A 24,747-nucleotide genomic window follows, 5' to 3' on the forward strand; every position below is an offset into this window, starting at 1 on the left:
AACTTTTAAAAAGAACATATGTCACCTTTTATTCCTGAATTAATTTGTGTTCTGCAATCAAAAGCTATCATATTGGTCTGTTGATCGCAATATTAAAATTCATTCATGAAAATATGTTTCTTAGGTCATTTTGAAAAATAAACGAGAATTTTCAGTGTATACATGAAAGCTTACAATAGTTACTTTTTATCTCATTCATGGGTTTCTATGTTTCTTTGTGAAGTTTTTCTTCCGTGTAAGCTGTGTATTCTATGCTGTCAGTGTGCCGGTTTCGAATAAATTGTGTCTTGGGAGAACATAACCTAGAAAATCGATAGCTTATTTGTTACGAAATAATGATGTCTCATAACTCTTTGAATATTTACTATTTTTTGAGAAGTGCCATCATTATGAAACTCAATAGTGAACAAGAAGAAAACATTCCCCATCGAATGCAACTTGTTGTAGCAAAATCGATTCAGGTTTAGTACTAGGCTAATGTTTCAATGTGCACACACATACGCACACACACACACACACGGACACACACACGGACAGACAGACATTTGCTCAGTTTGTCGAGCTGAATCGAATGGTATATAATACTATGGGTCTACAAGCGCTCTATAAAAAGTACGTTTTGGGAGTGAAATGAAAGCCTTTCTGGTACAACTTTGTTGTACGAGAAAGGCAAAAAGCTTATTTTTACTCGCCACATGGAAATCATCCAATTGTATCCCTTATGGTAACAGATCGTGGAGTTTAATCCAAATTTAATTACGAAATTAAGATTTTAAGCTATCTTTTCAATATTCAATCAGAACTGCTCTACGGGGTTGAAAAGCTGTTTTTATGTTCGGTACCTTAACATGCACCTTATACTTTTAGAATTTGACTGTTAATGATTGGATTCAATAATATTACTCTTAATGAAAGACCTGAGACAATAATCGAGTTTTAAAACAAATTTCAGTTAAAGACATACTAAATTTGAATTATGTCATTCCTAATATTTGTCGTTTTCTTTGTATGTTTACATCTGTTTTCATCATTTACCGACTGAATTTTCCTAAATTAATCGTATGTCTTGCTCGATTTCGATTATCTATCATATATAAGATACGATGCCGGTGAAACATACAAATTAAAGCATCTATTTTTCCTAGTAGCATTGAATTGTTAAATAGTAATGTTCTTACCTCTCACTTGTTCGCCATTTTGACCAAAACATGGTTTAATTTCAAAACATTGAATGTATAAGTAGCGGATGTTTATTATTATAAATATAATCATGAAAAAACAATATTAAAATACATTAATCGTGTTTATAGTAAGAAATTTTATAGAAAAAAATTCGCTGTACGCTCAATTTTGTCACATCTAATAGGCGTATTTTGAGATTATTTTCAAATAAATGAACTTTAGACAAAAAATTTCAACCATTTTATGTACGCATACATTGAAGGAAGGGTTGAATATTGAAATGCATTAAAAACAACCAAGCCAACCATTTAATTTCCTTTGAAATTTTCGAATGTAGTCAACTAATCCATACTGTACGCTCAATTTTGAGAGTGACTGTTCATATTTTCTAAACATTCTGTACAAAAACCTACCAAACTCTGGATAAGAACTGGGCAAATGTGAAATTGCTAATTTTTTACGCAAAAATGTAAGATTTTTCATGACGATACGTTCGTTCCATTTGCAAAAAACATTCAAAAAGTGTATTTGGCACCACTCTCACCCAAGTGAACTACTGCATTGCGAAAAAACTTGTTCCTCGTTTTCTTTTTTATCAACACCCCCTAGGAGGCTAACCGAACCCACAAAGTCCCAGAGGAGAACTACCGTGACCGTCCCTAATTGTGCGCAGCTCCTAATTGTGCGCACTTTATTATTTTGTTTTCATTTTGTTCATTTTTATCATAAATATCGCAGCATTGTAATTTTTCTTCTTATAATTATTGGATAACATATCCGAATTCATTATAGTATCAATAATATGTGGTTCTAAATGCGTAAAATAAACAAAAAACTTGATCGACAACGCTGAAAACGTCAAAATGTTGACTCCGTTAACCATATCGTGAACTTGGTGTTCGGAATGTTTTCTTCAAATTTCAAGTAGAACTAGACAAAACAATTGCAATATTCACCATAATCAGTAAGATACATTCGTTTCTGTCGTACTCACATCAAAAAATAACACGGGTATGTATTATTTTGTGTGGAAAAGTCGATTTTCTAATGCGTACAATTAAGCACCGTGATTTTCGTTTATGTTCCTAATTATGCGCAGACTTCCGAAATGAATCGCGATCGCAAGAACATGAAGTACAATCGAAATTAAATTGTGCTCCTGTGGATCTGCTCAGGAGAGGATACTCGATTCGTCGAGCCGCAGCAATGTACAAAATCCCGGAGAGTACTCTTAGAAAAACGCTAGCCCGGGGAACTACTGAATTGAAACATCCAGGATGACCAACCGTCTTGACTAAGCAAGAGGAAGAGCGAATTATCGATTGGATAATTGAGACGGCTATAGCGGGCTTTCCAGGGGACTCCCAACGTCTGAAAACGTCAGAAACTTTTTTTCTTAAATCGTCGTTCATAACGCACCGAAAGACATCTCACAGCAACCAAAAGCGTCTACCGAAGATACTTTTGAACAAGTTTTTTCAAAACCGTCGGTATCAGTTCCATCAACCAAATCGATGAAGAAATATCGCACACGCGCACCTGCCGTGGCTACTAGTGAAGCATTTCGGAAGTACTTCCATGAGTTGGAGCAAGATAAAATTAATGTGGTGCAAGAAAAGTTGAAGAGAATAGCTGACCGCGAACAGAAGAAAGCCGTTCGCGAAAAGAATATGAAGATGAAACAGAAAGAGCCCTTAAAAAGAAAGTCAAAACTACAGAAATAAGCTGACATTCACTTTCGTCGTTGATTAAATGAAATAAACAATATATTTTGGTATTTTGCAACTGCGCATAATTAGGAACAAAAATGCGCATAATTAGGAACATGCGTAAATAGGTGCGCACAATTAGGCACCAAACATCGGTTAAAAAAATACGATTTTTTTATTTGATTTTGATGAATTTTTCAATTGCAACATTTTCTTTTATTATAATAAACATGAATTAAACATTCTACTGAATAACATGTGTAAATCACAGTTTAATTTATCTGATATGACGATTTAATTTTGAAAATGGCTTAACTGCGCACAATATGGTAAACTCACGGTAACTACGACCCGGTTTCGTAGGCAGAATGCTTACCCATTTCCCCATCCCCAATGGTTATGGGTTGTGTTACGGTTGAACTTGCCGTAAAGTTCTTACAATCAAACCACGAACAGATATGTGGCAAAAACAGGGCACATGCAGCAGGCGTACCTCAGTTGTACCATTGCATGTTCGATTTAATTATCACCAACTGTACTGGTCTGGGATGAAACAAGGGGTTAAATGGATGTTCAACAAATGAGCATTTCCTAGAAATAAATTAAATTAGTAGGTAGGGGTACTTGCAAAAGCTTGAATAGCTTTGCTATTACCATCATTGTAATATAACGGGAATGCTTTGATGAGATTTTGATGAGGTCTTGGAATTCTAATGTGAGATTTGAATTTCGAAGGATGCTGATACAAACAATTGGAAAGCTCCTGTAGAATCTAAAAATCACTACGGAAGTCCAATTATGTTTTGCTTTTCTTGTACAACAAAGTTGTACCAAAAGACTATAGGATTACTCCAAAAAGAACTTTTGATAGAACGCTAGAACGCTCCGATGGCTACTTTTATATGCACACGAATATCACGAATGGACGATATGTGGCCATCCCTTAAGAGCCCATGTGCATGATTCAAGATTTGAATATGTTCAAACCGGATGTTCTAAGTTCTCCAAATCATTCTGGAGTTCAATTGAATTGGTCTACCACTTCGACTGGGCTCAATTCAAAGACATTAGCAATCCATGATGTCCATACAGGCCCCATGTGCAGGATTACGATCTACATATGTCTAAACCGGATGTTCTAAGTTCTCCAAATCATTCTTAAATTCAAAACTCTTGATTTACCATGTCAACTGGGCCCAATACAAAGCCAATGGGAACTATACAAGCCCTTAGAAGCCATGTGTATGATTTACGATCTAGATATATCCAGGATCAATGATGTGTTCAAGTCAACTGTGCTTAGTACAAAGCCTGCAGCAATCCATTGTGTCTGGCTATTGGCGCTCAGAGACAATGTGCATGATTTACGATTTATATCTGTCCAAATCGAATGTTCTAATTTATCTAAATCATTCTGGAGTTCAGACCACCTTGGTCTACCAAGGCAACTGGACTCGATACATAACCAATAGCAATCCATGATGTTCATATAGCCGCCTTGAAGACATGCGCTTGATTTACGATTCAGACATGTTCAAATAGGATATTCTAAGCTCTTCAAATCATTCTAGAATTCAAACCAATTGATCTATCATATCAACTGTACTCGGTACAAAACCAATAGCAACTTATAGTCCTAAATATTTTAAATCATGAATTGATCTACAAAGTCAACTCGGCACAAAACCGATAGTAACCCAATATATTCAGGCTACTGTCAGCCATGCTTACAATTTACAATCTTGGTTCGTCCAAATATGATGTTTTGAGTTTTCAGGATATCTTATGGAAATATATTTAACCCTTGTGTGGCCGGCTGGGTACCCGGGTACCTTTTTGGAATTCAATTCGCGATATCTAAATGAATTTTCATAGTAGGAGGTTGAAACTCTGTCATATCCACAATAATGATTGTACGGGTTAACTGAAATTTTGATTAAGGAGGGGTGGAGGGAGGGGTTCCGACATTTTTTTACCCTTTAAATGGCCGGCAGGGTACCCGGGTACCCACGAAACTAAAATGCTTATATCTTAGGCAATGTTTAACCGTTTTCACCCATTTTGGGCTCATTCGATTCAGAATTTTGTCCTTTATCATGATGTTTTAGGATTGGACCCGTCCGGACACTCGGGTCACCGGGAAATCCGGATTTCTAGGGACACGTCTTCCATAGATTATACTGATTGTGGATTTCGATAGGTAAATAGCAATATGGGTATCAAACTTCTTGATATTTCATCAGCAGGTTGATTCTTATTGATTTTGGTCCATCAGACGTGCAGATCTTCAATTGGCCATTCCAGAACAGGTTCCTCGAGGGGTCATAGGTGGCCATGGACACTTTTCAAGGGAACATCTGCAATATGGGTATCAAACTTTTTGAAATTATTTCAAACGTGTGTTCTTGACAAGTTGAGTCCGGAGTGGCCATTTTGGAACAAGTTTCCAGAGTGGGGAGGGGACGGGGGGTGTTTGGTCAAGGTTGGCCAAAAACATTTCTCATTGGATCCCCAAAAATATGGATGTCAAAATTCTTGAAACTTCCACAGCAGGCTGTTGTTTATTATCTTGGTTCCAACAGATGTGTGAAAATTTGAGTAGCTATTTCGGAACAGGATCGCAGTGGGGCCAGAAATGGTCATAAACATGTTTCAATGGAACCTCAACAATATGGGCATCAAACTTCTAGAAATTGTCTCAGCAGTTGTTTCTGATTGTTTTAGAGCCACCAGACGTGCTGACTTTATAGTTTCCATTGCAGAACAGGTCCCCGTATGGTGTTAAGTGGCCATAAATACTTTTCAATATAAATAAATATAAATAAAAAAATAGAAAGCTGCAGTTTTTTTGAAATCCGTGTGTTGAGAGCCAAATCATTGCAAGGACACCAGACGGCAACTAAGTGGACTACCTTTCGGTAGACTACCGAAAGGTAGTCCACTTAATTGCCTTCTGGTGTCAAAGGGTGGTCCTTGCAATGATTTGCTCCAAAACATCCGGAGAAGTTGCCGATTTTGAAAGTTTATCCTAGAAAACTGAGACTTTTTAGAATTTTAGTGTTGTAGCAATGAGCGAACAAAATCAATACAAAGACTACTCATTCATCCACTAAGTGGTTTTAGAAAGTTCTAAAACATCAGGAGAAATGACCAGGTGTAGAAGATTATATTTTGAAGTTTTTTTTTATAAATCTATTATTGGCGTAATGCCAATTCTGGAAATCCTTAAAACTTTTACTTGTTGTAGCATTGTGAGAGTAAAATCATTACATGACCAACGCATTGACCAACCATTGGTCATCTGGCGCTGAATGTCCGGAACACCCATAGTAAAAACAAATTCTTGGAAATCGTGAGAGCAAAACTCCGCTAGATGGTCCTCCGGGAACTCCGGAACATTCTAAGAAAAGGGACAATTTTTAAATTCATCCTCATAAACCGTACTGTTTCACAAAACGATTTATGCATCAAAATGAGAGCAATATTATTTCAAGAACCAAACATTGACCCCGGGAAGCCACTAAGTGCTCCGGAATAGCCGAAAAGGTAATCAATTCTAGAAACTCGCCCTAGAAAGCGGTGACTTTTTTGTGTAGCTGTGTGCGATCAAAATCAATTCGAGGATCATTCATTGACACCGTGTGGCCGTTAGATGAGCATCTGGAAGCTTCGGAACTTTCAAAGATGTACCAATTTTTAAGTTGTCCTAGAAAATTTTGAGTTTTTAGAAATCGCTTGTTGAGAAATGTGAGAGCATGATTGATGCAATCTAAACGGATAGCCACAATACATCCAATAATGCTGCGACTTTCAATAAATCGTTGGTTCACTTTAAGTGGTGGGATAAAATGGGATAGTTCGAAATCGTCTTATGACAAGTGAAGACACTCCACTAGAAGCTCTAAACAACCTTTGACTCACGTATTGTAGAGCTCCATAATTATCAATCTTGGGTGATGTTCCTCCAGTTTTCATAAACGTTTAGGGTTCCCAGGTCCGATTCCACCGCGTGCAGCAACTACGAAGTCGCTAGCCGCTATCCGAATCTCTCTGGTGAATATTGTTTTTGTTATTCTTTCTTCCGACATTCGCACTAAGTGACCGGCCCTCTGGAGTTTGCCGTGTTTTATACGATTCACAATATTTTCTTCTTTATACACTTGATACAGCTCGTGATTTATGCGTCTGCGTCACACATTTTTTTCTAATTTCCCATCGAGAATTGTACGTAGCACTTTTCGCTCGAAATACTCAAAAGCTTTCCGGTTCACCTCTTTTTACATCCTAACGAATCAGAGAAAATTTCGTTTCGAAATTCACTTCACAGGAAACGTCATTGTCACATGTCATGTGTTCAAAGATAAACAAATTCTTCAACAACTTCCCCATCAAGCACTACCTCAGCACTAACACCAATAGGCCTACCTTCATCTTTACCCGCAACCATGTACTCCGTCTTGGTAGAGTGGATGATTTAGCCTATCTTCGCCTGCTCCCTCTTCATTAGGGCAAAAGCCTCCACTACTGCCCTGTGATCGTTACCAATGTAGTCAATGTCATCCGCAAAGATCAGGAGCATATGCGACCATGTGATGATAGTGCCCTTCTTCTGCACACCAGATCTCCTAATCACCCCCTCGAGTGCAATATTTACGATAAATTTGAAAGCGCTTCACTCTGCTTCAATCTCTTCACGGTAACAAACGCGGTTGATACGTCGTATGCAATCCGAATACTTTATTTCGAGCCATCAAACGTTGCACGTATCATTGTAATCAGCTTTGCCGGAGAACCGTGTTCAGACATTATCTGCCACAGCTAATTTCTTTTCACTGAATCGTACGCTGCTTTGAAATCAATAGACAGATGGTGAGTCTTCAGGCTAAACATCTCTTCCGTCGACATCTCATCGGCCTTCACGGCCAGACAGGTAGATTTTGAAACTGGAACGACGAAACTGATTAGACTAGCCAGTTTCTTCAGGTACTGAGGGAGCGCATCTAGTTACAGATTTTTGTTTCACACAGATTATCAGTGGTCTCAGAATGCACGTCAATGTAGGGAAAGGGGTGGAAATGATGATGCAATCTCTCGCCCACCGCAAGCCGAATATACCTCTGTTCGTACGGAATTTATTGGAATTGTTGGGTTAAGGTTCGAGAGGCAGAGGTCCGTCTTGGTTAACGAACTGTCAATGTTAAAGATAGAAAGCAACTGATGGAATTTCTAATTGGATGTAGGAAATGAGCTCTTTACTGCCCATGATCGCATATTTGTAATATTTGCGTTTTGATTTTTTTTTTTTTTTTTTAACTAATTTTATTTGCTAATTATCTAATACATGCATTCATCTCTTAGACTAGGTGTTCCGTGTTTTCTTAACACTATCATCCTTATTTGCTATGTTACGCTTTTAGTTATTATTAATACATTTCAATTGCCTCTGGCAGTTAGAATTTTTCCTCTGGTTGAATTGAACCATGTAGGAATTACAATGTTTTCAACTTAAACTAAACTTAACCTATCTTATACTAAGGGTACAAGAGTTAATCGTTGCAATAGAAGATTGCAACGATTTTTGTCTAAAATTGAAATTATTTTGTTGGACATTTGTTGCAATGTCTCAATATTAGAAATTCTATGAAGTTCATTGGTACTATACCACGGAGGCAACTTCAGAATCATTTTCAAAATTTTATTTTGAATCCTCTGGAGTGCCTTCTTTCTGGTATTGCAGCAACTAGCCCATATTGGCACAGCATACAACATGGCAGGTCTAAAAAATTGTTTGTAAATCAAAAGTTTGTTCTTAAGACAAAGTTTTGATTTTCTGTTTATAAGTGGATATAGGCACTTGATATATTTGTTACATTTGGCTTGATGGCCTTCAATGTGATTTTTAAAAGTTATTTATTTAGCTTCGCTAGACCAATTAATTGGAACCCCATTCATAGTGACAATATGTCTGCTAGAAGGTTTCAAATAAGAAGCTCTCGGCTTATGTGGGAAAATTATAAGCTGAGTTTTGGAAGCATTCGGGGAAATTTTCCATTTTCGCAAGTAAGTGGAGAAAATATCCAAACTTTTTTGCAATCTACTACAAATGACACGAAGGCTACGCCCTTTGGCTGAAAGGCCCGTGTCATCTGCAAACAAAGATTTTTGACACCCTGGTGGTAAATCAGGTAAGTCAGAAGTAAAAATGTTATACAATATGGGCCCCAGTATGCTGCCTTGGGGGACACCAGCCCTTACAGGTAATCTATCAGATTTAGTATTCTGATAGTTTACCTGCAGCGAGCGATCTGATAAATAATTTTGGATCAGTTTAATGATGTACGGAGGAAAATTAAAATTCATCAATTTTACAATCAAACCTTCATGCCAAACACTGTCAAATGCTTTCTCTATATCAAGAAGAGCAACTCCAGTCGAATATCCTTCAGATTTGTTGAGCCGAATTAAGTTCGTAACTCTTAATAACTGATGAGTGGTTGAATGCCCATGGCGAAAACCAAATTGCTCATCAGCAAAAATAGAATTGTCATTAATATGAACCATCATTCTATTTAAAATAATCTTTTCAAACAGTTTGCTTATTGAAGAAAGCAAACTGATTGGGCGATAACTAGAAGCCTCAGCTGGATTTTGTCCGGCTTCAAAATTGGAACAACTTTGGCGTTTTTCCATTTATCTGGAAAGTATGCCAATTGAAAACATTTGTTAAATAAATTAACCAAAAAGGATAAAGAGCTCTCAGGAAGTTTTTGATAAGTATGTAGAAAATACCATCATCACCCAGGGCTTTCATATTTTTAAATTTTCTAGTAATAGATCTCACTTCATCCAAATTGGTTCCCAACGAAGGGTCAAAAACATTCTCTTGATTGAGAATGTCTTCGAAGCTCCGTGTAACCTGATCCTCAATTGGACTAGTGAGACCTAGACTAAAATTATGGGCACTCTCGAACTGCTGAGCAAGTTTTTGAGCCTTTTCGCCATTTGTTAATAAAATTTTATTTCCCTCTTTAAGCGCTGGAATTGGCTTTTGAGGTTTTTAAGAATTTTGTTAATTTCAAAAGGGTTTCGAACTGGGATCCAACTTCGAGACATTATTCTCAAAGTTGGTATTTCTCAGAATAGCGAAACGTTTTTTTAATTTCATTTTGCAAATCTCGCCAAATAACTTTCAACGCGGGATCGCGAGTTCTTTGGTATTGCCTTCTTCTCACATTTTTAAGACGGATCAGTAGCTGAAGATCGTCGTCAATAATAATGGAGTTGAATTTAACTTCACATTTCGGAATTGCAATGCCTCTGGCTTCGACAATTAAATTTGTCAAAGATACGAGAGCATTATCAATATCACTTTTGGTATCGAGAGGAATATCAACATCAAAATTCCTATCGATATACGTTTTATATAAATCCCAATCAGCGCTATGATAATTGAAAGTAGAGCTGATTGGATTATAAATGGCTTCTTGTGAGATTTCAAATGTCACAGGAAGGTGATCAGAGTCAAAGTCAGCATGAGTTACCAATTGGCCACACAGCTGACTTGAATCCGTTAAAACTAAATCAATTGTAGAAGGATTTCGACTGGAAGAAAAACAAGTAGGGCCATTGGGATATTGAATAGTATAATATCCCGCAGAACAATCTTCAAATAAAATTTTGCCGTTGGAATTGCTTTGAGCATTATTCCATGAACGGTGTTTGGCATTGAAGTCACCAATTACGAAGAATTTTGATTTGTTGCGAGTCAGAATTTGAAGATCAGCTTTCAACAAATTCTTTTGCTGCCCATTGCATTGAAAAGGCAAGTAGGCTGCAATGAAGGAAAATTGTCCAAAATTTGTTTCAACAGAAACTCCCAAGGTTTCAAAATCTTTGGTTTCAAACGAAGAAAATAATTTATTTTTGATACGTCTATTAATGACGATGGCGACCCCACCACAGGCGCTGTCAAGACGATCATTTCTGTAAATAAAATAGGTTGGATCTCTTTTAATAGAGAGTCCTAGTTTTAAATACGTTTCAGTTATAATGGCAATATGCACATTATGAACTGTTAGGAAGTTGAATAATTCATCTTCCTTACCCTTTAAAGAGCGGGCATTCCAATTTAGAACTTTCACACAATTATTTGGATCCATTTTGCGTTTTATTGATTTTGTAAATCGTTTGTCAATCCTCCCCACAAACTCAATAATTTCCAACTTGCATTTATTTAGCACTCACATTGCTAGATAAATTAATTTAAAACAATGAGCTCTGAAAATGTTAATGAACATTCTTGACTCCTCAGGGAACCTATTCCGGAATTGGAGATCCGGGTTGAACTTGTTTGATGAACCTAAATAGATCAGAAATAAACGCTTGAGACAATTTCAAGAAGTTTGACACCCATATTGTTGGGGTTCCAATGAGAAATAATTTTGGCCAACCCCGGCTCTCGGGGAACCTGTTCCAGAATGGCCACTCCTGAGTCAACTTGTCTGGTGAGCATAGGATCATGAAGGATATACGCAAGAGTTAATTTCATGAAGTTTGATACCCATATTGTTGATGTTCCATTGAACAATGTTCATGGCCACCTATGACCTCTCGAGGAACCTGTTCTGGAATGGCCAATCGAAAATCTGCACTTCTGATGGACCCAAATTGATAAGAATCAATCTACTGATGAAATTTCTAGAAGTTTGATACCCGTATAGCTGATTAGCTATCGAAATCCACGATCAGTATCATTTATGCAGGACATGTTCCTGGAAATCCGGATTTTCCAGGAATTTAATAGACCGGATCGGTTCATCCTTGTAATAGAAGAGAAAATTCTGAATCGAATAAGCCCAAAATTGTTGAAATCGGTTGTAAATTTCCAGAGATATAAGCATTTTAGTTTCGTGGGTACCCGAGTACCCTGCCGGCCTGTTAAGGGTGTTTTTTTGCCGGTCACACAACGGTTAAACTAGTTTATTTGTGGACACAGTAGCGCCCGTGATAAGTGTTTTTTTTTTCAATCAAAATTTTCAACGTCTGTTGTCTGTAATTTTTTCATCAAATGCTGTGTCTGGTTGTCTAAGGTTGTCAGTGGTGTTCTTTTCAGCATCTGTTTTTAGCAAAGTAAAAAAGAATTGAAATGTCAAATATTTTATTTTTTTTTGTGAGAATTTCCCCGCGTGGTGCGTCTGGTTAGCTAGTCACCGAACAGACAAACAGGGCTATTATATTTATGATTGTGTGTTCATATGCATGGTATTCAGGGACATAAATGGACATAATAACTTGCTATCGGTTCTGTACCTAGCGTTAATGGCATGGTGGACTAATTCGTCTTACCTGCAAAATTTGGAGCACTTAGAACGTCGTATTCGGTAATTTCTAAACCATAAACCATGCAGATAATAATCAGAGACCTGGTTGATAAGAAGAAGTCGCTATCGATTTTGTACCGAGCGTAGTTGACCTGCGAAACAAATTGGTCTGAACTATGGGATGATTTTGTGAACTAAGATCATCGTTTCTGCACATATTTGAATCGTGAATCGCATGGCTGCCAAAGGCCTATATGAATACCATGGATTGTCTTTGATTTTGTACTAAACCCAATTGACTACTAAACCTCAATTTGGACATCGCAACAATATCGACAACAAAATTGCAAATCATGTGCATGGCTTCCATGGGCCTATGGACACCATCGGCTGCTGTTTATTTCATAGCACGCCCAGTGTACTTGGTATATCAATTGGTCTGAACTACGCAGTGATTTGGAGAACTTAGCTTGGCCATATTCAAATCGTAAATCCTGGTCTTGGTGGAGAATATGACTTGCTATTGAATTTGTACCAATCTCAGATGACTTGGTAGATCAATTTGTCTGAACTCCAGAATGATTTGGAGAACCTAAGATATCCTGTTCGGACACAACTAAATCGTTAGTCATGTGCATGACGTCCAAGGCACTGTATGGATACCGTGAGTTGCTATTGGCTTCATATCGTGCCCGGCTGTCTTGCTAGACCAATTTGACTGACATCCAGAATGACTTCGAGAGCTTAGAACATCCGGTTTGGATATATCTAGATCGTAAATCATGCACAATGTTTGTGTTTTTAAGGGCCTGTATGAACCCCATTGGTTACTATTGGCTTTGTATCGAACCCAACTGTTTTGGGAGACCGATTCGTCTGAACTCCACAATGATTTAAATTATGCTCAAGGCCTCCAAAAGCCTGTATGAAGTTTGTATGTTTTGGAGAACTTAGAACATTCAGTTTGGACATATCTTCTTCTTCTTCTCATTGGCATTACATCCCCACACTGGGACAGAACCGCCTCGCAGCTTAGTATTCATTAAGCACTTCCACAGTTTTTAACTGCGAGGTTTCTAAGCCAGGTTACCATTTTTGCATTCGTATATCATGAGGCTAGCACGATGATACTTTTATGCCCAGGGAAGTCGAGACAATTTCCAATCCGAAAATTGTCTAGACCGGCACCGGGAATCGAACCCAGCCACCCTCAGCATGGTCTTGCTTTGTAGCCGCGCGTCTTACCGCACGGCTAAGGAGGGCCCCTGTTTGGACATATCTAGACCGTAAATGATACACGGGCCTCTAAGGGCCAGTATAGGTTGCTATTGGATTGATATCGAGCCCAGTTGTCTTGGTAGACCAATTCGCCTGAACTCCAGAATGCTTTGAAGAACTTAGAACATCCGATTAGGACAAATCTAGATCATAAATTATGCGCAAGGCCTTTAAGAGCTTGTAATGGGCACCATGGGTTGCTATTGGTTTCGTACCAAGCGTAATTGACCTGGTAGACCAGGGCTCTAAAATTCAGAATGGTTTGGAGAGCCAAGAATATTTGTAGGAATATTTTCTGGGTTCATGATTCGTCATCCTTGAAATAGTATTGGGTACATTTTGAGAAAAAAAAACAGCAATAAAAGTGTTCATTCGCGATATTTGTGTGCAATTTTCGTCCATATAAAAGTGTCCAACTGACGATACCTCCTCCGACGATTACAAAATGTAGGTGTGGCCGATCAACAATATGAGGTCAGTTTCGGAAATTTATGAGCTGACGATTATTTTGGAATACATAAACATGTGAATTTGGCTGTGAAATGCCTGAGATATTGCTAAGTCAAATACGGGTCAATATGACCCGAACACCTTAAGTGTGGGTTTTTTGTAGCCGTTCAGGAACGTCGTACAAAGTAAGTCAACTTTCCGGAACATAGTTTTCCATGAAATAGGAAAAATCAAGAAGTTTCAGACCTTCACATTGTTGCGTTAAAAAGCTATAACAATTTGAAAGTGCGATGCGGGTCATATTGACCCGAGCACGTTAGGAAGGTTAATCCACCTAGTGGTGTTGCTGCCTTTCACGTGCCAACAAATGGTTTTTGGCGTGTTTTGCGCATAAGAAATAGTGGTTTGATCATACAGGGGATGGACAAAATAATTAGGATAGGCAAATTTTAGGTATAATTAGATGTGTTGTAACTACCTTAGTTATCATTCGATTTTGACAATTCAGGCATGCCCGAACTAGAAAATTAATGCAGTTTGACGATATGTCCATGGGACCGACTATGGCCACCGGATTCCGGAGATATTCCGGTTTTTCGGAGGTAGGTTCAAAACCGTAAATTTGAGGTGGTTGTTAGGAGAAGTTGTAGTTAAAAATTGAATAATATTAGTAACCACAAATGAAGTAGGGCTCTTGCTGATTGGAACCATATATTGAGGTTTGGAATCGGACCAGAATCAAGTGAGATATGGCAATTTCTTTAAAATCGGTTCCGATCGATACTTATCGAAGGGGTCAGGCCACAACTTCATTTGAATCCCGCTTTTTGATAGATCGTCCACTATGATTTTATTCTAGAAGGGCTCTAATGTGTCCAGAATAAAAAAAACAATTGAATAAACGAATCCTGGAGTCGCTGGGATGTCTCCGGGGAACCTGTGAATGGGGACATTTAAGTTTTAGCACCAAAACCAGTCATTCGACGGCTCTTTTTTCATGGTTTTCGATCAGGAAGCGAAGTATGAATATAAAATGGTCCATTGTCGGCTCTGGCCGCTTTCAGGATCTACGGATTGGCCCCGGGGAACTTGTGGAAGGGGACATTTTAGTTTTACCACCAAAACCAGTCATTCGACGGCTCTTTTTTCATGGTTTTCGATCAGGAAGCGAAGTATGAATATAAAATGGTCCATTGATGGCTCTGACCGCTTCCAGGATCTACGGATTGGCCCCGGGGAGCCTGTGGAAGGGGACATTTTAATTTTACCACCAAAACCAGTCATTCGACGGCTCTTTTTTCATGGTTTTCGATCAGGAAGCGAAGTATGAATATAAAATGGTCCATTGATGGCTCTGACCGCTTCCAGGATCTACGGATTGGCCCCGGGGAACCTGTGGAAGGGGACATTTTAGTTTTAGCACCAAAACCAGTCATTCGACGGCTCTTTTTTCATGGTTTTCGATCAGGAAGCGAAGTATGAATATAAAATGGTCCATTGATGGCTCTGACCGCTTCCAGGACCAACGGATTAGCCCGGGAAACCCGTGGAAGGGGACATTTTAGTTTTAGGACCAAAACCAGTCATTCGAAGGCTCTTTTTCATGGTTTTCGATCAGGAAGCGAAGTATGAATATAAAATGGTCCATTGATGTGTCTGACCGCTTCCAGGATCTAGGGATTGGCCCCGGGGAACCTGTGGAAGGGGACATTTTAGTTTTAGCACCAAAACCAGTCATTCGAAGGCTCTTTTTTATGGTTTTCGATCAGGAAGCGAAGTATGAATATAAAATGGTCCATTGATGGCTCTGACCGCTTCCAGGATCTACGGATTGGCCCCGGGGAACCTGTGGAAGGGGACATTTTAGTTCTACCACTAAAACCAGTCATTCGACGGCTCTTTTTTCATGGTTTTCGATCAGGAAGCGAAGTATGAATATAAAATGGTCCATTGATGGCTCTGACCGCTTCCAGGATCTACGGATTGGCCCCGGGGAACCTGTGGAGGGGGACATTTTAGTTTTACCACCAAAACCAGTCATTCGACGGCTCTTTTTTCATGGTTTTCGATCAGGAAGCGAAGTATGAATATAAAATGGTCCATTGATGGCTCTGACCGCTTCCAGGATCTACGGATTGGCCCCGGGGAACCTGTGGAAGGGGACATTTTAGTTTTAACAACAAAATCAGTAATTCGACGGCTCTTTTTTATGGTTTTCGATCAGGAAGCGAAGTATGAGTATAAAATGGTCCATTGACGGCTCTGGCCACTTCCTGGACCTACCGATTGGCCCTGGGAAACCTGTGAAAGGGGACATTTTAGTTTTAGCATCAAACCCAGTCATTCGAAGACTCTTTTTCATGGATTTCGACCAGGAAGCGAAATATGAATTAAAATGACCATTGACGGCTCTGACCGCTTCCAGGACCTATTGATTGCCTTCGAGAATTCTGTGAATGAGGACATTTTAGTTTTAGCACCAGTCATTCGATTTTCGATCAGGAAGCGAAGTATGAATATAAAATGGTCCATTGAGGGCTCTGACCGCTTTCTGGACCTACAGATTGGCCCAGGAAACCTGTGGAAGGGGACATTTTAGTTTTAGCACCAAAACTAGTCATACAACGGCTCTGTTTTCATGGCTTTGGATCAGGAAGCGAAGTATGAAGTAGGCAGGTTCCCCGTGAGCTATCCGTAGGTCCAGAAAACGGTCAGAGCCGTCAATGATCCATTTCTTGTTCATACTTCACATTCTGATTGAAATCCATGAAAAAAGAGCCGTCCAATGATTGGTTTTTGTGCTAAAACTAAAATGTCCCCTTCCACAGTTCCCCGGGGGCAATCCGTAAGTCCTGGAAGCGGTCAGATCCATTAATGGTCCAATTTATACTCATACTTCGCTTTCTGATAAAAAATCACGAAAAAAAGGGTAGGTCCTGAGAGCGGTCAGGGTCATCAATGGTCAATTTTATATTAATACTTTGCTTATGTTAAAGAAGAGCTGTCGAATGATTAATTTTGGTGTAAAAACTAGAATGTCCCCTTCCACAGGTTCCTCGGGGGCAACCAGTAGGTCCTGGAAGCAGTCAAAGCTGTCAATGGTCATTTTATATTTATACTTCGCTTCCTGATCGAAAACCTATAAAAAAGAGCCGTCGAATAACTGATTTTAGTGCTAAAACTTATATGTTTCCTTTCACAGGTTCCCCGGGGGCAATCCTTGGGTCCTGGAAGCGGTCAGAGCCGTCAATAATCCATTTTATTTTCGTACTTCGCTTCCATTCGAGCTGTCGAATGGCTGGTTTTGGTGCTAAAACTAAAATGTCCCCTTCCACAGGTTCCTCGGGGCCAATCCGTAGATCCTGGAAGCGGTCAGAGCCATCAATGGACCATTTTATATTCATACTTCGCTACCTGATCGAAAACCAAGAAAAAAAGAGCCGTCGAATGACTGATTTTGGTGGTAAAACTAAAATGTCCCCTTCCACAGGTTCCCCGGGGACATCCCAGCGACTCCAGGATCCGTTTATTCAATTGGTTTTTCATTCTGGACACATTAGAGCCCTTCTAGAATAAAATCATAGTGGCTGATCTATCAAAAAGCGATATTCAAATGAATTTGTGGCCTGACCCCTTTGATGAGTATCGATCGGAACCGATTTTAAAGAAATGGCCATATCTCACTTGATTCTGGTCCGATTCCAAATTTCAATTCATGGTTCCAATCAGCAAGAGCCCTACTTCATTTGCGGTTACTAATATTATTCAATTTTTAACCACAAGGTTTTGAACCTACCTCCGAAAACCCCGGAATATTTCCGGAATTCGGTGGTCATAATCGGTTCCATGGACATACCGTCAAACTGCATTAATTTTATAGTTCGGGCATGCCTGAATTGTCATAATCGGATGATAACTAAGATATTTACAACACATCTAATTTTACCCAAAATTCGCCTATCCTAATTATTTTGTCCATCCCCTGTACCTCCTGAGGGCATAGATCGATCTGACCAATTTTCAATAACAAACATAAGGACAGGGGTTTTAGAGAGGTTTTATTATTATAGCGTTCTCAATCATTTTTCTGCAAAGAGAAAAAACTTAATAATTTTGAATATATGCAACAAAAATGTGTACAGCTTTTACTGGTTTATTATTGCAGAATTGAATAAGCTCGTTTAATTGATTATTGCTCATTTCACATTTTTATTACCAGACTAAGGCCGGAGTGGCCTGGGCAATACATAAAAGTCTTCTCCATTCAGCTCGGTCCATGGCTGCACTTCGCCTACTACGCAGTCTGCGGAGGGTCCGCAAATCGTCCTCCACCTGATCGATCCACCTAGCCCGCTGTGCACCTCGCCTTATTGTTCCCGTCAGATCGTTGTCGAGAACCATTTTCACCGGATTACTGTCCGACATTCTGGCTACGTGCCCGGCCCACCTCAGTTTTCCGATTTTCGCGGTGTGAACGATGAATGGTTCTCCCAACAGTTGATGCCACTCGTGGTTCGATCGCCTCCTTCACGTACCGTCCGCCATCTGCACCCCACCATAGATGGTAAAAAGCATTCTCCTTTCAAAAACTCCCAGTGCGCGTTGGTCCTCAACGAGCATCGTTCAGGTCTCGTGTCCGTAGATAACTACCGGTCTAATAATCGTTTTGTAGATATTCAGTTTGGTACGGCGGCGAACTCTATTCGATCGGAGCGTTTTGTGGAGTCCAAAGTACGTACGATTTCCTGCCATGATCTTATTCTTCTTCGTATTGGCATTACATCCCAGAGCCGCCTCGCAGCTTAGTGTTCATTAAGCATTTCCACAGTTATTAACTGCGAGGTTTCTAAGCCAGGTTACCATTTTTGCATTCGTGTATCATGAGGCTAGCACGATGATACTTTTATGCCCAGGGAAGTCGAAACAATTTCCAATCCAAAAATTGCCTAGACCGACCCCGGGAATCGAACCCAGCCACCCTCAGCTCAGCATGGTCTTGCTTTGTAGCCGAGCGTCTTACCGCAAGTTCTGTTACTGCCATGAAGCGTTTCCGAATTTCTCTGTTGGTATCGTTATCGGCGGTCACCAGTGAGCCCAAGTACACGAATTATTCAACCACCTCGATTTCGTCACCACCGATAGAAACTCGTGGTGGGTGGTTTACATTGACCTCTATTGAGCCTCTTCCTATCATGTACTTCATCTTCGACGTGTTGATGACTAGTCCAATCCGTCTAACTTCGCTTTCCAGTCTGATGTAGGCTTCCTCCATCCTCTCAAAGTTACGTGCCATGATGTCAATGTCGCCGGCGAAACCAAATAACTGGACGGACTTCGAGAAAATCGTACCACTCGTGTCAATCCCTGCCCTTCGTGTTACTCCCTCCAAAGCGATGTTGTATAGCAGACACGAAAGACCATCACCTTGTCGTAACCCTCTGCGCGTTTCGAAGGGACTCGAGAATGCCCCTGAAACTCGAACTACGCACATCTTCCAATCCATCATCGCCTTGATCAACCGTATCAATTTATCCGGAAATCCGTGTTCGTGAATTAGCTGCCATAGCTGGTCCCGATTGATTGTATCATATGCAGCTTTGAAGTCGATGAATAGATGATGTGTGGGCACGTTGTATTTGCGGCATTTCTGCAGTACCTGACGTACGGCGAACATCTGGTCTGTGTGGGAAAGTACCTTGTAGGCGGCGTTCAGCAAAGTGATTGCGCGGTAGTTGCTACAATCCAGCTTATCGCCCTTTTTGTAGATGGAACACACGACACCTTCCATTCACTCCTGCGGCAGAACCTCATCCTCCCAAACCTTGGTAATCACCCAGTGCAGCGCTCTAGCCAGTGCCTCACCACTGTGCTTAAACAGCTCTCCTGATAGTTGGTAAATTCCAGGGGCTTTGTTGTTTTTCAGCCGGCCGATCTCCTCCTGGATTTCCTGGAGATTCGGAGCCGGAAGTCACGTGTCCTGCACGCGTGCTCCTAGATTCATTACCATACCGCCAACGTTGTCTGCCATATCGCCATTCAGGTGCTCTTCGTAGTGCTGCCGCCACTTTTGGATCACCTCACGCTCGTTTGCAATAAGGTTCCCGTTTATGTCCTTACACATATCGGGCTGTGGCACCTGGGCTCTTACGTGAACGGCTTAACTTCTCATAGAACTTTCTTGCGTTATTAGCGCGGTACAGTTCCTCCGTCTCTTCACAGTCTCGATCTTCCTGCTGGCGCTTTTTCCTCCGAAAAATCGAGTTTTCCGCGCCCGTTTGTATCGTGCCTCGTTCGCCCTTGTGTGGTGTTGCAGCAATCTCGCCCATGCTGCATTCTTCTCCTCAACTAACTGCTCACATTCACCGTCATACCAGTCGTTTCTTTGATCCGGAGTCACCGTGCCTAGTGCAGCGGTTGCGGTGCTTCCAATGGCGGATCGAATATCTCTCCAGCCATCTTCTAGAGATGCTGCACCTAGCTGCTCTTCCGTTGGGAGTGCCACTTCCAGCTGCTGCGCGTAGTCTTGGGCTAGTCTACCGGCTTGTAGCCGCCCAATGTTTAGCCGCGGCGGACGACTCCGACGCGTGTTGTACACCGTCGAGAGTTTTGAGCGCAGATATACTGCAACGAGGTAGTGGTCGGATTCAATATTCGCACTACGGTAAGGGCGTACGTTCGTGATGTCGGAGAAGAATTTACCGTCGATTTGGTTTTCCGTTACTTGATTAGGTGATTTCCATGTGGCCTTCTGGATATTTTCGGGGTGAAAACACTCCAGTGTATTTTCAGTGCGCGCGCTCCTGTGGCTCTGGCGCAGAGCTTAAAATATTCATCTTCATGAAGCAACTTCGGTCCGAATTTTGACAAACATCGCATGAATATTCAAAACATAGAATGACGACTACTCCACGAACTCATTCATTCGACTGTCACTGAGTGTGTTCACTATGTGCAGAAAAAAACATAATTAGTATTGTTATGTTGATGTTTACCGTTGAAAGTGCCTCGCGGGTGAAAATCGGATTCAGTCCTGTGTGATAAACAACTTTATTCAATTGAAACGTGTTCAGATTTCAGATAATTTATCAATTTGTTAAATGTGCATAAATATTCAATGACTAATATTCAACTGAATATTGACTGTCCAGAGCCGACTATGAATGTGTCAGAAGTGAACTGACAAATGAAGAAAAATGGACTTCACCAAAAATTTTCGATTATTTTACACTCTGCCTGGCGTGCATTTTTTTCACAGTTTGACATAACATTTAGAAAATTCAAATATCCTCCTATTAGTTGAACTTTTTTAGTTAAGACTATAATATCGTTTAGATGGAGTAAGATCAAAGAGCAAAATTTTTCGCCTTGAGTGTAGGGCAACACTGCCTCCAAGTGTTTGTCTTTCACTTGCGTCTCAAATCCATGCTTACCAGATGCTGTAAGATCTCTAAATTCTCGCTTAACTTTTCAAAATGACCTAAGTAACATTTTTTTCATGAATCAATTTGAGTACTGCAATCAAAAGTTTTCATGTTGTTCTGTTGATTGCGCTATTCAAATTAATTCATGAAAAAAATGTTACTTAGGTCCTTTTGAAAAGTTAAGCGAGAATTGTCCTAGAGTTTGAATCAAATGATTTACCAAATCATTTACGGCATGTCCTCAGCAGCTATATCAACCCAATTGTGTCCTCCAATTTTTTGTCTTTCACTTGCGTTTTAAATCCAGGCATACGAGATATTGTGAGATCTACAAACTGTCCTGGAGTTTGAATCAAATGGTCTATCGAATAAACCACGGTTCCCGTATTGTCTACAGCTGTGATGTCAAGCCAAATATGTCCTTCAAATATTTGTCTTTCACTTGCGCCTCAAATCTAGGAATATGAGATCTCCAAATTTTGCTGAAGTTGGAATCAAATGGTGTCCGAATCAACTACGGCTTCCAAGTTGTCTCCAGCCGCGATATTAACCCAAGATGTCCTTCAAGTATTTGTCTTTCAAACTAAGCTACCAGGTAGCTCCAACTGAACACCCACAAAAAAAAATTGCTTAAGCAAACATAGCAGATAAGCTCAGGATTATTGCTTACATATTAGAACACTCTACCTATATAAGAAAACTTATTTTCTACCTTTGTACTTTGGCATGTCGAATGAAAATGTTACGGATCGACTGCTCATAGTTCATATACCTATAAAGGTGAGAGTCCCCACGCTCCAGATTTTCCACCCACACGATATCTTATCCAATTAAATCGATTATTGTCGCCGCTCTCCAGGTATCAATATCACCACCCACAAGACAAACGGCAAAACTCACCTAAGCTCCACATATCAATCGGCGTCCCGTACGAAAGCCCCAGTATGACCTCCGGTGACCGGTAGAAGCGGGACTGGATGTAGGTGTAGACTTTGCGGTGCGAATAACATGAGCTGCCAAAATCGATAACCTTTATCAAACTGCTGCCCCGTTGTTTGAGCAGAACGTTTTCCTGGAACGAGAAACCAAACATCCCCCGGTGACGAAAATGTGTGACAACGGACGGAACAAAAAAAAACCGGGATTATGGCCTGGCACCGACCGGTCATAATACTTACGGGCTTCAGATCACAGTGGATGATGTTTTCCTGATAGAGCAATCGCAAACACTTGACTATCGAGTTGCAGAACCGTCGGATGAGGCTCAGGCTGAATCCCTGGTAGTTGTTCTTTTTGATCAGCTCGTACAGGTTCAGGCTGGAATGGCAGAAGAAGGGGAAATTCGCTTTTAATCGATGATGGAGAGCGTATGCGTGCTGCAAAGCCATTATTGGCAGTGACAGTTATCGCATGGCATGATTCGACACAAATCACGATTAAACTTCCATCAGCTCGCGAGGGGCTACGGGAGCCAAAGGCCAAGGCGATCCCGCGGAACATGTACCTGTAGTCATATTTGGTAAAACGTATGCGATATTGATAATCACCGTCATCTTGTTGTAAAAAGAACATTTGAAATAAATCTTAAAAAAAAACAATATTTCCCATTAATTCCCGCATTTTATTACTACTCTTTGTATAATTTTCATGAATTATTGGCTTTGTGATAATAATCGCCTAATTTAGTAATTTGGAAAGATCAATCGATTTTTATACATTAAAGTACTATTATTAATACTCTTTATTCGTAAAAATATCTTCGAATTTCAGGTTATTTTTTTATGTTTCGTAGCATATTTCTTTTCGGTTAAACAGCGTACCACATACCCCCAATATAAAACAGCTATGACGTCCGTAATTTTGTCAATAAACGGATCATTGTCCCGGCTGCTGGCAGCGCGCGGAGCGTTTGTTTGCGGTAGCTTTTAGTAGCGGATTCGAGCGGGCAAAGTTTTCCAGTTAATCACTTAAGTTTAAAGCAAACTTTGCCAAAAGAACGACCTCCACACTCTGTTACCGGGTTGCCATGAACGTGAACGTGAGCTTTCATGTCTGATGGCAATATATTAACGGAACGGAGCTTTTAATTTTCATCGTTTTGTATTGCAATTTTGGGGGGTCACAACGGTTATAGATCAAACGTCAATTAGTAGTCGGAGGGCGATTATGGACAACTAAGAGGATTTGAGTTGAAAAGCCAAGATAATTGTTATTGTAAGGGTTAGTTTTTAAAATAATTTGATTGTTGACGAAACGTATAGACCACTTCGGTTTATCGTTCATGAATGTAACTATACCATATTTGATTCAACAAAGGAAAAATCAAATCATGTGATGAAAATTCAGATCAAAATATCTTTTCGATAACTAGACTCATGAAAACTATATGCATCGTTTAATTATTAGATCCATCTGAAGGTCCAATCCGATCTCAATGAAAATCACTATGAGAAACATATGATTATCGATTTTTCCCTTTCTCGTACACAAAGTTGTACCGAAAGACTATCATTTAATTCCGAAAACGAACTTTTTATAGAAGCTTTTCGTATCTGTGAAAGGTACAATTAAGTAGTGGAATTAAATGGAATAGTACAAACTCGTCTTTGTTGTATTTGGACCACCCTATTAGTTTTAAGTTTTTATGAACCACCCTACCATATACACGAATAAACAGTACACTCGAGACAGCCAACACCGAATCACGTTCTTTGCAAAACATGGTGTCAGAAATGGGATTTTTTTGCGATAAATCTAGAGTTTTTCTTGAGAAAACGGACGAAAAGTGTTCGCGGTAATCGCGGTCGCGGACGGTTGGTGTTTATCGGTCCAAAACTCCGGGAAATATTGTATATTACGCTCGCTTCGCGGACATAACCTCGAAATGTCGAACATACCGATTCCCGCACCTCTGAATCTGGATGGAGATAAGGAAGAAGCTGTGAATATCTTCAAGCTCCAGTGGAAATACTACGCTCTGGCCACGGAATTAACGACGAAGCCGGCGGCACAACAAGTGGCAACATTGATGGCCGTCATCGGAGCAGATGCAGTGATGTTGATCGACGAGCTCACTTTGACTGCAGCACAAAATGCGTCGCCGGATTTGATTCTGGAGGAGGTACGAAAGCACCTGGTTCCAGATAGAGACACGCGAGTAGAAAGAGCGGAGTTCAACACGATGTGCCAGCAAGACGGAGATAAATTCGAAGATTTTGTGAAAAGGATTAAGAGAAAAGTGAAAAAATGTGGCTACACCGCCGATACGCAGGAGGAAGCACTGAAAGATCGGATAATTGCCGGTATCGGAAACCATCAGATGCGAAAAGAACTTCTCAAGGCGGGGAATATTTCGATTGCGGAAATGGTGAAGAAAGTGAATGATCA

At 40.2% G+C, this 24,747-nt stretch overlaps 1 protein-coding gene across 9 annotated transcripts in view; it reads right to left on the reverse strand.

Moving 5' to 3' along the window:
* LOC134212148 (dual specificity tyrosine-phosphorylation-regulated kinase 2) overlaps nucleotides 1–24,747 on the reverse strand; it is a 446,248-nt gene that overhangs the window by 31,256 nt on the left and 390,245 nt on the right. For all 9 annotated transcript variants that reach the window (XR_009979207.1, XR_009979205.1, XR_009979206.1 and 6 more), the window contains 2 exons: nucleotides 22,539–22,677; nucleotides 22,261–22,432 (listed from right to left, as the gene is read on the reverse strand). Coding sequence is in view for 6 of the 9 variants with exons in the window: in XM_062689745.1 (XP_062545729.1) it covers nucleotides 22,261–22,432; nucleotides 22,539–22,677 (311 nt within the window). In the remaining 3 variants the exon portion in view is untranslated. The remainder of the gene's footprint in view (nucleotides 1–22,260; nucleotides 22,433–22,538; nucleotides 22,678–24,747) is intronic.

The sequence above is a fragment of the Armigeres subalbatus genome, chromosome 2 (assembly GCF_024139115.2).
Source record: "Armigeres subalbatus isolate Guangzhou_Male chromosome 2, GZ_Asu_2, whole genome shotgun sequence".
In the NCBI taxonomy this organism is placed as follows: domain Eukaryota; kingdom Metazoa; phylum Arthropoda; class Insecta; order Diptera; family Culicidae; genus Armigeres; species Armigeres subalbatus.